This window comes from Triticum dicoccoides, chromosome 5A (genome assembly GCF_002162155.2).
Source record: "Triticum dicoccoides isolate Atlit2015 ecotype Zavitan chromosome 5A, WEW_v2.0, whole genome shotgun sequence".
Taxonomy (NCBI): domain Eukaryota; kingdom Viridiplantae; phylum Streptophyta; class Magnoliopsida; order Poales; family Poaceae; genus Triticum; species Triticum dicoccoides.
Genome location: NC_041388.1, coordinates 397601103 through 397614037, shown reverse-complemented (window position 1 = coordinate 397614037; position 12935 = coordinate 397601103). Strand labels below are relative to the sequence as shown.

Sequence of the window (12935 nt, the reverse complement as noted above, 5' to 3'; positions counted from 1 at the left end):
GTGCCCGGATTCCTTGATGTGTTGTTTCTGCGAGCCAGCCAGCTATCCTCGCCCGCGCAAAAGCGGTTCATGAGTGTCATGAGGGCTGCCATAGACTTCGGCTTCTCCTGGCCGAGGTGCCGGGCAAGCCACTCATCACGGATGTTATGCTTGAATGCCGCTAAGGCCTCTGCATCCGGATAGTCAACAATTTGGTTTTTCTTAGTTAGGAACCGTGTCCAGAATTGCCTGGCCGATTCCCCTGGCTGCTGAGTTATATGGCTCAAGTCATCAGCATCCGGTGCTCGCACATAAGTGCCCTGAAGTTGTCAAGGAATGCATCTTCCAAATCCTCCCAACTACCGACGGACTCTGCTGGCAAGCTATTCAGCCGATGCCGAGCTGGTCCTTTGAGTTTTAGTGGGAGGTACTTGATGGCATGTAGATCATCACCGCGAGCCATGTGGATGTGAAGGAGAAAATCCTCAATCCATACAATGGGATCTGTTGTACCATCATACGATTCGATATTTACGGGCTTAAAACCCTTCGGGAATTCGTGATCCATAACTTCATCAGTGAAGCATAGGGGGGTGTGCGGCGCCTCTGTGCCGGGCTATATCACGACGCAGTTCATATGAGTCTTGTCTGCTGTATTCGGCCCGGTCGGATTTACCTTTAGTGTATCTAGCGCGACGGTCATCGTCCCGCGTTGTCGCGCGCCCCCGCGGCCCGTATATTGACCTTGCATATTTTGCCCTGCTGTCCAATACGTCTCGCGGGTCCCGTGTGTTGCCCCGGGCCTTGGTATTTTTGATTGAGTGGCGGGGGGTGCAAGCTGAAGTTCAGGCTGAAACGCCTCTCTGACTCGGCCACGCGGTGGCCGATCAGCCGCATCGTACACTGGTGATGGAGGTTTCAATGCTTCCTCCTCGAGGTGAGGTAGCAACCTGCATTTTGGCTAACTCTTGGAGGGGCGCTCGAGTTCGTATTCCTCGGCCGCAAGAATTTCGGTCCATCTGTCTGCTAGCAAGTCTTGATTAGCTTGAAGCTGTTATTGCTTTTTCTTCAGGCTATTTTCTGTGGCCATAAGCCGGCGCTTGAAGCGCTCCTGCTCGATGGGATCCTCAGGCACGATAAATTCTTCGTCGCCGAGGCTCACCTCGTCTTCGGAGAGAGGCATGTAATTGTCCTCCTCCGATTCTCCATCTGCTGCCTGCTCTGGAGGGCTAGCTTGTTCACCCTCCCGCTCTACATCGTGTTGGAGGGGATTGTGGTTGTCTTCGGCACTATCCGGAGTGTTATTGTCTCTTGTGCCAGTATTACTACTTTTACTGTGGCGACACTTAGAGCGGCGCCGCTGACGTCGGCGCTTGGGTTGCTTCTTGGAGGGGTCATCCTCCGTTGTCTCATCGCCATTGACTTCTTTGGGGGTGTCCACTATGTATATATCATATGATGAGGTGCCGGTCCAGCGCCCTGTGGGCGGTGGTTCCTGTTTGTCTCCTGCATTGTCGTCCATACCGTCGATGTCTTCGGAGTCGAAGTCGAGCATGTCAGTTAAATCATCGACAGTGGCTACTAAGTGGGTGGTGGGTGGGCAGCGAATTTCTTCGTCGTCCGCATCCCATTCTAGCCGGACATAGTTCAGCCAAGGTTCTCCTGACAAGGAGAGAGACCTTAATGGATTTAGCACATCGCCGAAAGGCGAATGCTGAAAGATATCCGCGGAGGTGAACCCCATGATCGGCGCCCAGTCGGATTCGATAGGCATGGATGCAGGCGGCTCGAAGTCCGTGGCCGGAGATGAATCCGGTGGTTCGGCGACAGGGCTCTTGTAAGGGGTGAAGTTAGTATCCGGCTCCATCGCCACTGAGAGTGCGGCCTCCATGGCGGGGTCTATCCCTTCGTCCTTGGATGGCGCAATTTGCTCCGGATTGAAGGTCGGAGTAGTTGCAGATGCGATCTCCCGAACACTGTCCGACGGCAGAGTTACGTCATGCTCGTCGTGATTGTGCGGCGCACCTGACATGGGATCGAATCCGTCGAAGATCAAGTCTCCGCGGATGTCGGCAGTGTAGTTTAAGTTTCCGAACCTGACCTGATGGCCGGGGGTGTAGCTCTCGATCTGCTCCAGATGGCCAAGCGAATTGGCCCGTAGTGCGAAGCCGCTGAATACGAAAATCTGTCCGGGGAGGAAAACCTCACCCTGGACCGCATCGTTACCGATGATCGAAGGGGCCATCGAGCCTTATGGTGACGGCACAGTGGAACTCTCAATGAAAGCACCAATGTCGGTGTCAAAACCGGCAGATCTCGGGAAGGGGGTCCAGAACTGTGCGTCTAAGGCGGATGATAACAGGAGGCAGGGGACACGATGTTTACCCAGGTTCGGGCCCTCTTGATGGAGGTAATACCCTACATCCTGCTTGATTGTTCTTGATGATATGAGTATTACAAGAGTTGATCTACCATGAGATCGTAGAGGCTAAACCCTAGAAGCTAGCATATGGTATGATTGTCTGTTGTCCTACAGACTAAACCCTCCGGTTTATATAGACACCGGAGGGGGCTAGGGTTACACAGAGTCGGTTCCAAGGGAGGAGATCTACATATCCGTATTGCCAAGCTTGCCTTCTACGCCAAGGAAAGTCCCATCCGGACACGGGACGAAATCTTCAATCTTGTATCTTCATAGTCCAACAATCCGGCCAAAGGATATAGTCCGGCTGTCCGGAGACCCCCTAATCCAGGACTCCCTCACTTGCAATGGGAGAAGTGCTTAGCTTTGGGTTCAATCTTGCGGTGTCCATTCCCAGTGATAGTAGGGGCAGCAAGGCACGTATTGTACTGTTGCCATCGAGGATAACAAGATGGGGTTTATATCATATTGCATGAGTTTATCCCTCTACATCATGTCATCTTGCTTAAAGTGTTACTTTGTTCTCTTGAACTTAATACTCTAGATGCATGCTGGATAGCGGTCGATGTGTGGAGTAATAGTAGTAGATGCAGACAGGAGTCGGTCTACTTGTCTTGGACGTGATGCCTATATACATGATCATACCTAGATATTCTCATAACTATGCTCAATTCTGTCAATTGCTCAACAGTAATTTGTTCACCCACCGTAATACTTATGCTCTCGAGAGAAGCCTCTAGTGAAACCTATGGCCCCCGGGTCTATTTTCCATCATAATAATCTTCTAATACTTAGTTATTTCCTTTGCCATTTATTTTACTTGCATCTTTATTTCTCTTTTTCATAAAAATACCAAAAGTATTATCTTATCATATCTATTAGATCTCACTCTCATAGGTGATCGTGAAGGGATTGACAACCCCTTTATCGCATTGGTTGCGAGGAGTTTATTTGTTTGTGTAGGTGCGAGGGACTCGTGTGTGGCCTCCTACTGGATTGATACCTTGGTTCTCAAAAACCGAGGGAAATACTTACGCTGCTCTACTGCATCACCCTTTCCTCTTCAAGGGAAAACCAACGCAGTGCTAAAGAGGTAGCAGGCGCCCCCCTTTCCTTCTCTTCTCTCCCTCTCCTTCCTTCCCCCTTCCTCCTCTAGGACTAGGAAAGGGGAGTCCTACTCCTACCAGGAGGAGGATTCCTCCTCTCCTACCGCGCCCCAAGGGCCGGCCGGCCTTCCCCCCTTGCTCCTTTATATATGAGGGCAGGGGGCTCCCTAGGACACACAAGTTGATCATTGATCCTTTAGCCGTGTGCGGTGCCCCCCTCCACCATAGTCCACCTCGGTCATATCCTCGTAGTGCTTAGGCGAAGCCCTGCGCCGGTAGCTTCATCATCACCGTTATCACGCCGTCGTGCTGACGAAGCTCTCCCTCGACACTCAGCTAGATCGAGAATTCGTGGGACGTCACCGAGCCGAACGTGTGCAGATCGCGGAGGTGCCGTACTTTTGGTAATAGGATCGGTCGGGTCGTGAAGACGTACGACTACATCAACCGCGTTGTCATAACACTTCCGCTTATGGTCTACGAGGATACGTGGACAACACTCTTCCCCTCTCGTTGCTATGCATCACCATGATAGATCTTGCATGTGCGTAGAATTTTTTTTGAAATTACTGCGTTCCCCAAACAGCCCTACCCATGCGGGTCACATACATGGCTAAAATTACCATCCTTAGAACCACCATATAAACAGTGATAAAAAAAGATAAGAAAACCACACAGAGAAAAAAAACTCACGCGCACCAACAGTGTTGGGCCTATTGAGTAGCGCCACGCCAGATTCGATGCGAAACTATGATCCTAATTGGTTTGATGTCAAAAGTTGCCATGCCAAATTTTGGCAATTGCCAAATGTTGGCTAGAGATTGGTTGCATGCCAATTTTGATTGTCAATCTCACAAAAGGTTGCCAAATGTTGGCAACTTCTGAGTTTGCCAAATGTTGGCTTGCCAAATATTGGTAGCAAACCAATCAGCCTCTATGTCTTGCAACGGGCGACAAATAACCCTGATGCGTTCCAGGAGGGTTGCCGCACAGAGGTATCCACGTTGGGCCGGCCCATTAAATCCATGGCAACGAGTGGGAAACCGGTACTGTAGCGACTGAGAACTAAACCGAGGTACTATAGCAAACCGATACTATGTCGAGACGATGTAATATAGAAAATTGTTGTACAATAGCATACATTATTTTAAATGAGAACTTTTTTGAAACAACAAACAATTTTCAAATATCATCTTTTTTTATAATGTGAATAGTTTTTAATAACATTGAACTTTTTTTAAAGAGCAATTTTTTAAGTTGTTTGCATCACTGAACATTCAAGTATTTCTGAGATTCTTGAATAGTTTTCATAAACACAATTTTTTTAAACTTGTAACAAGTTTTGAAAATAGTGAAATTTTTTCAAAAAATGCGAATTTCTTTTAAAATATCTAAACCAATTTTCATAAAAACGACCAAAGCTTAAAAATTCCAAACATTTTTTTGATTAACATTTTTTGACATAACGATAACTTTTTTAAAATTTCTGAACACTTTTGTAACCATGAATAATTTTTGAACGTTTATTAAAAGTTTGGAACAATGGGAAATAAAGAATAAAAAGACTGAGAAAACCAGAAAGAAAAATCCACCAAGAAAATAAAAACATATGGAACATTACGTAACGTTCCTAAAATCTTAGTAACAGGAGCTGCTAAATGGGCCCAACTCGCTCGCCCTACAGGCGTTGCCTCCACTGTTTTGAAGCTTGTGGGGGTCAATTAGGATTTGCCAAGTCGCACGCATACTCCCTTGGGTCACGACGTAAATGAGATTGTCTCGTTTCTTAGGGCGTCTCTAGCCGTTCGCTCCCACAGGATGCATAAAAATCGTCTTCTAAGGGTGAGCCGATGATACAATCGATATTGGGGGCGATTTCGCGCCCAGTCGTTGTCCCAGCTCGTTCTAGGTGTCGATATTGGCCCATTTTTCAACCCCATTTCAACGAATAAAGAGCCTATATGGGTGACAATAGGCCCATATTCGACGTGGTTCACCGTTGTTCGACGTTTAATTATACACATAAATTTTTATCACATATTTCATCATAGAAATATTAAATACTTCAGCAAAATAGTACAACAACAAATAGTTCAATACAAATTATATATTTTAACAAATAAAAACTCATATTTCATCACACACCGCGCCCGGCGTCGCCCTTGAGCCTCCATAGATGCTCTATCAAATCTTGCTGCAGTTGATGATGCACCTGTGGGTTTCGGATCTCCTGACGCATACTGAGATAGGCAGTCCAGGTTGCTGGTAGCTAGTGATCAACTTCGGCTAGAGGACCCTGCTTGTAGTATGGTTCAGTGTCAAACACTGGGTCTTCTTTCTCGCTCTCGATGATCATGTTGTGCAAGATGACACAGCAAGTCATAATCTCCCACATTTGATCTTTCGATCAGGTCTGAGCGGGGTACTGGACAACAGCAAATCGAGATTGGAGCACACCAAATGCCCGCTCGACATCCTTCCTGCAAGCCTCCTGAACCTTCGCAAACCAGACGTTCTTGCCTCCTGGCACAGGGTTTGAGATCGTCTTCACAAATGTCGACCATCTCGGATAGATGCCATCAGCTAGATAGTACCCCTTGTTGTAGTGTCGTCCATTGATCTCGAAGTTCACCGGAGGAGAATGACCTTTAACAAGCTTGGCAAAGACAGGAGAGCACTGCAGCACGTTGATGTCATTGTGAGTTCCTGGCATACCAAAGAAGGAGTGCCAAATCTAGAGTTCATGTGTGGCCACCGCCTCAAGTACCATACTGCAACCGCCTTTGGCGCCTTTGTACATCCCCTGCCAAGCAAATGGGCAATTCTTCCATTTCCAATGCATGCAGTCGATACTTCCAAGCATCCCAGGAAATCCCCTTGCTGCATTCTGTGCTAGGATCCGAGCAGCGTCTTCTGCATTGGGTGTTCTCAAGTATTGTAGTCCAAACACGGCCACCACTGCCCGACAGAATTTATAGAAACACTCTATGCTGGTGGATTCGGCCATGCGCCCATAGTCGTCGAGTGAATCACCGGGAGCTCTGTATGCAAGCATCCTCATCGCTGTCGTGCACTTCTGGATGGAGGTGAATCCAAGGGCGCCGGTGCAATCCATCTTGCACTTGAAGTAGTTGTCGAACTCCCGGATGGAATTCACAATCCTGAGAAAGAGCTTTCGGCTCATCCGATAACGGCGCCGAAATGTTTTCCCGCCGTGAAGTGGAGCATCGGCGAAGCAGTCGGAGTAGAGCATGCAGTAGCCTTCGAGACGATGCCGGTTCTTTACTTTCACCCGCCCCGGCGCCGAGCCACCTCGCCGCGGCTTTTCATTGCTCGCCAGTAGCTGGGCGAGGGCGGCGAGCACCATGAGATGCTCTTCTTCCTGGACGTCGGCCTCGGCTTCCTCCTCCAGAAGCCGACGAGCGCTTCCTCGTCATCCGAGTCCATCGCTGAGGCAGGCAAATCGCCGAACACCTTGCGCCCGGTGAGCGTGTACCCGCCGCTAAACTAACCCTCCACAACCGGAAACGCCCAGCTACTGTTGGAGGGGCTACCGCGGCGAAGCTCTGCTATTTTTCCGGCGTGGAATGGCTATCTAGTGGTGAAAGGCGGCGGGCGGCGCCGGGATATAGCTACTAGCGGCCGAGGGCGCGATGGTGGGAGGCGAGTCGGGGAAGAAAACTTTAACTTTTCCCCTGACGACGTGGGCCAGCCGTGCTTTTCCCTTGCGCCGGAGCCCCCAATTGCCCCCGGTGCACCGAGTTCGGCCTGTGACCGCCTGGCAAAAAAAAGTGCCGAATCGGCGTTTTTTGGCGTCCGGGGGCACGACTGGGACGTTTTTTTGGCACCGGCGCCGAAAAAATGACGGAGGGGCTTATTGGAGGTGTGGCTAGAGATGCTCTTAGCTCAGCTCACTCGTCTTGCTTCTCCGCTCCTCAGCTTGCTTGTCGTTTTTTTTCCTGCTTGCTCGTTTGAGCTCCTTCCTAGTCGGCTCGCTCGCTTTTTATTCAACTGCTGGTTTTTGAGGGAAAAACGACCCTTTAGTTTTCCATAGATTAAATACTTCATAAATGTGACTACATTTGCAGATTTAAAAAAAGTTACAAATTTTAAAAATATTCTTGAATTTGAAAAATGTTGTAAATTTAAAAAATGTTTGCTAATTTGAAGGAGTTCGTAGGTTGTAAAATTGCTCACCAATTTGAAAAAAGATCGAGAATCTGAAAAAAATAAGTTTAAAAAACGATTGTCAACTTGAAAATTATGTGCAAACTTGAATTTTCTTCTAAAATTTGAAAACTGTTCACAAATTTGAAAATGTTTGGTAACCTAAAAGGTTTACAATTTTTTTTGCAAATTCAAAAAGATGGTCAATGACTTGAAATTTTATCATTATTAAAAAAACGTTTGCAAATTCAAAGAAATATTTTGTGGTCTTAAAAATTCTATGAATTAAAAAAATCATGAATTTGAAAAGGAGTTCATAATTTCAATAAATTTCCAGAAATTTGAAAAATGTCTTGGTCTTAAAGAAGTTCCCAAATTTGATTTCATGAAATTCAAGGAAAATTTTGCCGATTTGAAATATATTAGCAATTTTTTTAAAACATAAACTTGGAATAAATCACGAATTGGAAAATTGAAAAAACGCAAAAATAAAAGGAAATGGGAAAATATATAGAAATTTTGAAAAAGATAAGGAACGGGAAAAAATATAAGGAACCAGAAAAAATGAAAATAAAAAGGCAATATAAAGCAAAAGATAAAATGCACAGAAAAGAAAAAAAATAAAAAAAATCTTCTGGAAGCTCCCTGTTTTTTGAGGACATGAGGCATTCTGGAAGCTTCCTTTTTTTTGAGGAATGCCCACACTTTATTAAAAATTCTTTTTGAGACAACCACACTTTGTGAATTAAAACCGGCGAAATGGTAAGCCTAACTGGGCCAGCCCGTCTAACAGCGCGTTCCTGGGCCTTGGGCCGTGCTAGGTTTTGACAAGCCCGCCTCGTCTCCCTGTCCCTCCAGGGTCAAAGCCACTACCACCACTAGGGCCCTAGCCACCACATCGCAGCCGGCTCCCTCCCTTCCTCCTAGACAGGAGGTACCCCGCAGCCCGTCTCAAAAGCTCCACCGCCGCGCTCCGCAAACCCGACCGAATTCTCGGCCTCTCGCCCAGGGAGGCGACGCCACCGCGACTTCCCTCCCCGCCGTCGCCGCCTCCGCCTCCGCCGCCGCGCCCGCCGCGCGGCCTTTGCTTCTCTCCTCGGAGAATCGAGGCACGGGTGGTAAGTTTTTGAATCTCCCCGCCTCAAATCGGCCCGTTCGCCTCCTTACTGCCTACCGCCTTCAGCTTTACTTGAGCGAAGTCGCTTTTGCCTTGTTTATCTTGATCTGTTGTTTGCCTGCGTCGGGCAGGGGAACTGGCGCTGAGTGTTTCTTTGGTTCAAAACAAGTGTTTGGTGTTTCTTCTGCTGAAAACAAGTGTTTGGTCTTTTGCTGTTGAAAACAAGTGTTTAGTGTTGCTTAGATGCGTATCGGGTGTCCTCAAGTTGTGATTTTTGGGCGCTGTCTTACCCCCCAAAACATCCAATAGCGTTAAGATTTGACACTGTAAAACTCCCCTGTGCTGCAAAGCGTATGGATCGTGTTCGGTTATTGCAATTAAGACTGTTTTAGGAACCTGGACAGACACTACGTCCGCCATATTGTTAGCAATGTAGATTTCGTAGTACAATCCATCTTTAACTTTATGTAGAATCCCTTTGTGTGCTATATGTTTTTGATCTTAATCTTTTTTAGTTTCCATTCCTGTAAGGTCCATCGCGTGTGAAGATATCTAACATTCGACACATATGCTAGTGAAGGTTTGAGGGAACTGATCTTTATCTTATATTTTGTCTGGTTGAAATGGCACACTTGCAGTAGCAATCACATGTGTCATAGTTATCTTTTTCTTGGACTACTAGGAACATCAAAGTTGCCTTTTACTATCTTTATGTGATGGAAACAATTATGGATCTCTATTATAAAGAGAACAAGGCATATCTGGTACTCTGTTTGATTCTTCTGGTCGATCTTATAGTTGGCATACAATGTCCAGCGGAACTTGTGCTGACTAAAGCAAATGATTCAAAGTTTAGCACTAATATGTTCCCTTGAATTTGTGATCAGCATATGATGTTGGACTTCTTATAATTTATAAGAGCTTGAGATTCTTGAATCAACTGTTATAGTACCTTATACACCCATAAGAAAACTATCAGGGTAAAACAGCAAAAGTTGGTGACATTAACCATTTTAATTTCTCCACTTCTTATAAGAGTTTGGGATTGTTGAATCAAACTGTATAGTACTCCCTCTGTAAAGAAATATAAGAGCGTTTAGATCACTACTTTAGTGATCTAAACACTCTTATATTTCTTTACAGAGGGAGTACCTTATACACCCGTAGGAAAAATACTAGGGTATTAAAACAGCAAAAGTTGGTGACAACCATTTTAATTTCTCCACTTCTTATAAGAGTTTGAGATTGTTGAATCAAACTGTATAGTACTCCCTCTGGGTTTAGATCACTACTCTAGTGATCTAAATGCTCTTATATTTCTTTACAGAGGGAATACCTTATACACCCGTAGGAAAAATATTAGGGTATTAAAACAGAAAAAGTTGGTGACAACCATTTAATTTCTCCACTTCTTATAAGACTTTGAGATTCTTGAAACAGATTGTATATAGTACCTTATACACCTGTAGGAAAAATATCAGGGTAAAACAGCAAAAGTTTGTGACATTAACCATTTAATTTCTCCACAGCATCTTGTGTTGCCCTTCCATATATCTAGAATCAGACTTTACATTTACTTGTACGCGTGTAGGGAAAATATCAGGGTAAAACAACAAAAATGGGTGACATCCACCATTTAATTTCTTCGCAGCATCTTGTGTTGCCCTTTCATATAGCTAGAATCAGACTGTATAGTTCCTTATACACCCGTAGGGAAAATTATCAGGGTAAAACAGTAAAAGGGGGTGACATCAACCATTTAATTTCTTCACAGCATCATGTGTTGCCCTTTCATATATCAACCATCAATCAGATCTCTAGTTCATTTATTTATATGAAGAGTGGAGCAAAAAAGAACCTTTAACAACACCCTTTTCACCCTACAGTTAGCTGGTTCTTTTTAATTTTTATTTGTGCAATGGACAATATGAATTTTCTTGTATTAGACTTTGTAGGAGTTGATACGCTAAGCATGCTGATCTTGCACTTGCAGTCTTCAAGATGGCCAAAAATTCAAGGAGCATGAAATATTCGTCTGGTGAGCTCAGATCAACGTGTTATTTGAGGCCCTTCAGCCATTGTAGTTTCAAGAGAGTTGCTACCCAGGAGCCAACATTAGCAGCAACGGAGAAATGTGCATGGAAAGACGCGATCTGTCCAGTCTGCATCGAATGCCCGCATGATGCTGTCCTTCTACTCTGTTCATCTCATGACAAAGGCTGCCGTCCATATGTATGTGGAACCAGCTTCCTCCACTCAAATTGTCTCGACCAGCTTATAGAGTCACGCAGAAGCCCAGGAAGCGGTGATGATCCAGGCTCGATAGTGCTCACATGCCCACTTTGCCGTGGTGAGGTTAAGGGATATACACTGGTTGAGCCTGCTCGGGAGCAGCTAAACAGAAACAGGAGGAGCTGCATGCAAGGTGGCTGCTCATACAGTGGTACATACCGAGAACTCTGCAGGCATGCACGAAAGAAGCATCCTTCGGCAAAGCCTCGTGCTGCGGACCCTCTACAGACTTATAGATGGAGGCGACTCATGTTCAGAACCACGTTGCAAGACATGATCTGCGCGACGAGCTCGTCAATGCTCCAAGGGCTATTGTCTGCCATGTTGCAGTGGGAGGAGCTTCTGTCATCTGGTTGGCGTGGAGGTGATGATCACCTTGGTGCTGCTAATGATACTGCAGTGTAAATGGCCAATATGGACTTTGTTGCTCTGTGATCTCTGAATTGCTGGCAGAAACATGAGAAAATGATGTGCCATTACCGTTAGCGCAACCTCCTACAGAAGTTGAGACCTGACAGAGTAGCAGTTGCCTGGATCTGTTTTAGGGAGTATGAGTGACCTATATTCAGAAGAAACATTGAGGCTTTCATGGATTTAAAGGTACTAGCAAAGTGGTGGAATGGTTTAAATAGTTTTTTAGGAAGTTCATATCTGTCCATTTTATCTGGTGTGTGATGCACTGCTCTTGTGCATCCCTGTTGACTGTTGCATTGTATGAACATAACATTTTCTTCTGAAATATGCAATTCAACTTGCTATTGATCTCCTCTGGGCAGGTTGATAAGGTTAATACTTTGGCCGATATGTAGATGTCGGAGATTCTTTTTCTTAAAAATGAATTTAGCGGGTATCCAATATCGTATATGAAAGTTCAAAATAAAACATATGAACCTGACATCCACTATTTTGAAGATGGCTAATGGGCCGTGAAAAACTGAACGCTGGTCCTTGCTTTATTCCCGAACCAGACTAGCCACTTTTCCATTATGTGACATTTGTCCTCTTTGTAAGCAAGTACAAGAGTTCGCACGCGTCATATATCATATACCAATGTCATTTCACGGTTACAACTTGGATGAAGGTTTTCAATTGCCTTCGGATCCCCAACTATGAAAATGAATAGTTTCTTTTCTAAGCATCGGTGCTTATTTGTATAGCAGACGCTTACTTAGGCACCAGTGCTCAAGGATAAATCAAATTATTTTTATAATCGCCCCTCTAAGCACCTTGCAGTGTATATGACACGGGATATTATTTGAGAGATTTGAAAAGAGCGGAACGCATGGGTTTTCCCCATCTATGCTAATTGTGGATAAAATAAAAGACAAAAGTTGGCTTTGGACCATCGCAGGTGCAAAGGGTTTGAGTAATGTAAAAACCGCGAGAATAATCTTCTCCTGTTCTCTACCTTCTGGCGACTTTTCTATTATCTTTTTAAACTTCGTCCCTACTTATTTGCACCGATTGTAGGCCCTAGCCTTATTCATGCCATTGCAAAGGTCATTGCCAAGATGCTTGCCATTATACTTTCACCACACATTAATGCAATTGTGTGCAATTCTCAGAGTGCTTTCATCAAGAAGAGAAGTATCCACGAAAACTTTATGTGTGTGAGGAACCATGCCCGACGGCTCCACAGGAACAAAGCCCTCTCCCTCCTCTTCAAGCTTGATCTCCGGAAAGCTTTTGACTCGGTGCGTTGGGAGTAAATATTTAACATTCTTCGGAGAAGGGGCTTCCCTAGTAGATTTCATGATTGGATTGCCACCCTACTTAGCACCTCTTCGCCGAAGATTCTTCTCAATGGTGTGCCAACTTATCCCATTGCAAATGGTCGCAGTCTTAGGCAAGG

General features: G+C 45.4%; 1 protein-coding gene across 1 annotated transcript; it reads left to right on the top strand.

Moving 5' to 3' along the window:
* The first annotated feature begins 8557 nt into the window (after positions 1-8557).
* LOC119301787 lies at positions 8558-11845 on the top strand. The gene is made up of 2 exons (XM_037578766.1): positions 8558-8792; positions 10785-11845. The coding sequence occupies exon 2, from the start codon at positions 10793-10795 to the stop codon at positions 11486-11488; it is 696 nt and encodes a 231-aa protein (XP_037434663.1). The 5' UTR covers positions 8558-8792; positions 10785-10792; the 3' UTR covers positions 11489-11845.
* The last annotated feature ends 1090 nt before the right edge of the window (positions 11846-12935 follow it).

Bases quoted from the DNA above. Each gene is read 5' to 3' on its own strand.
- LOC119301787 (XM_037578766.1), top strand. From the start codon at position 10,793: ATGGCCAAAAATTCAAGGAGCATGAAATATTCGTCTGGTGAGCTCAGA.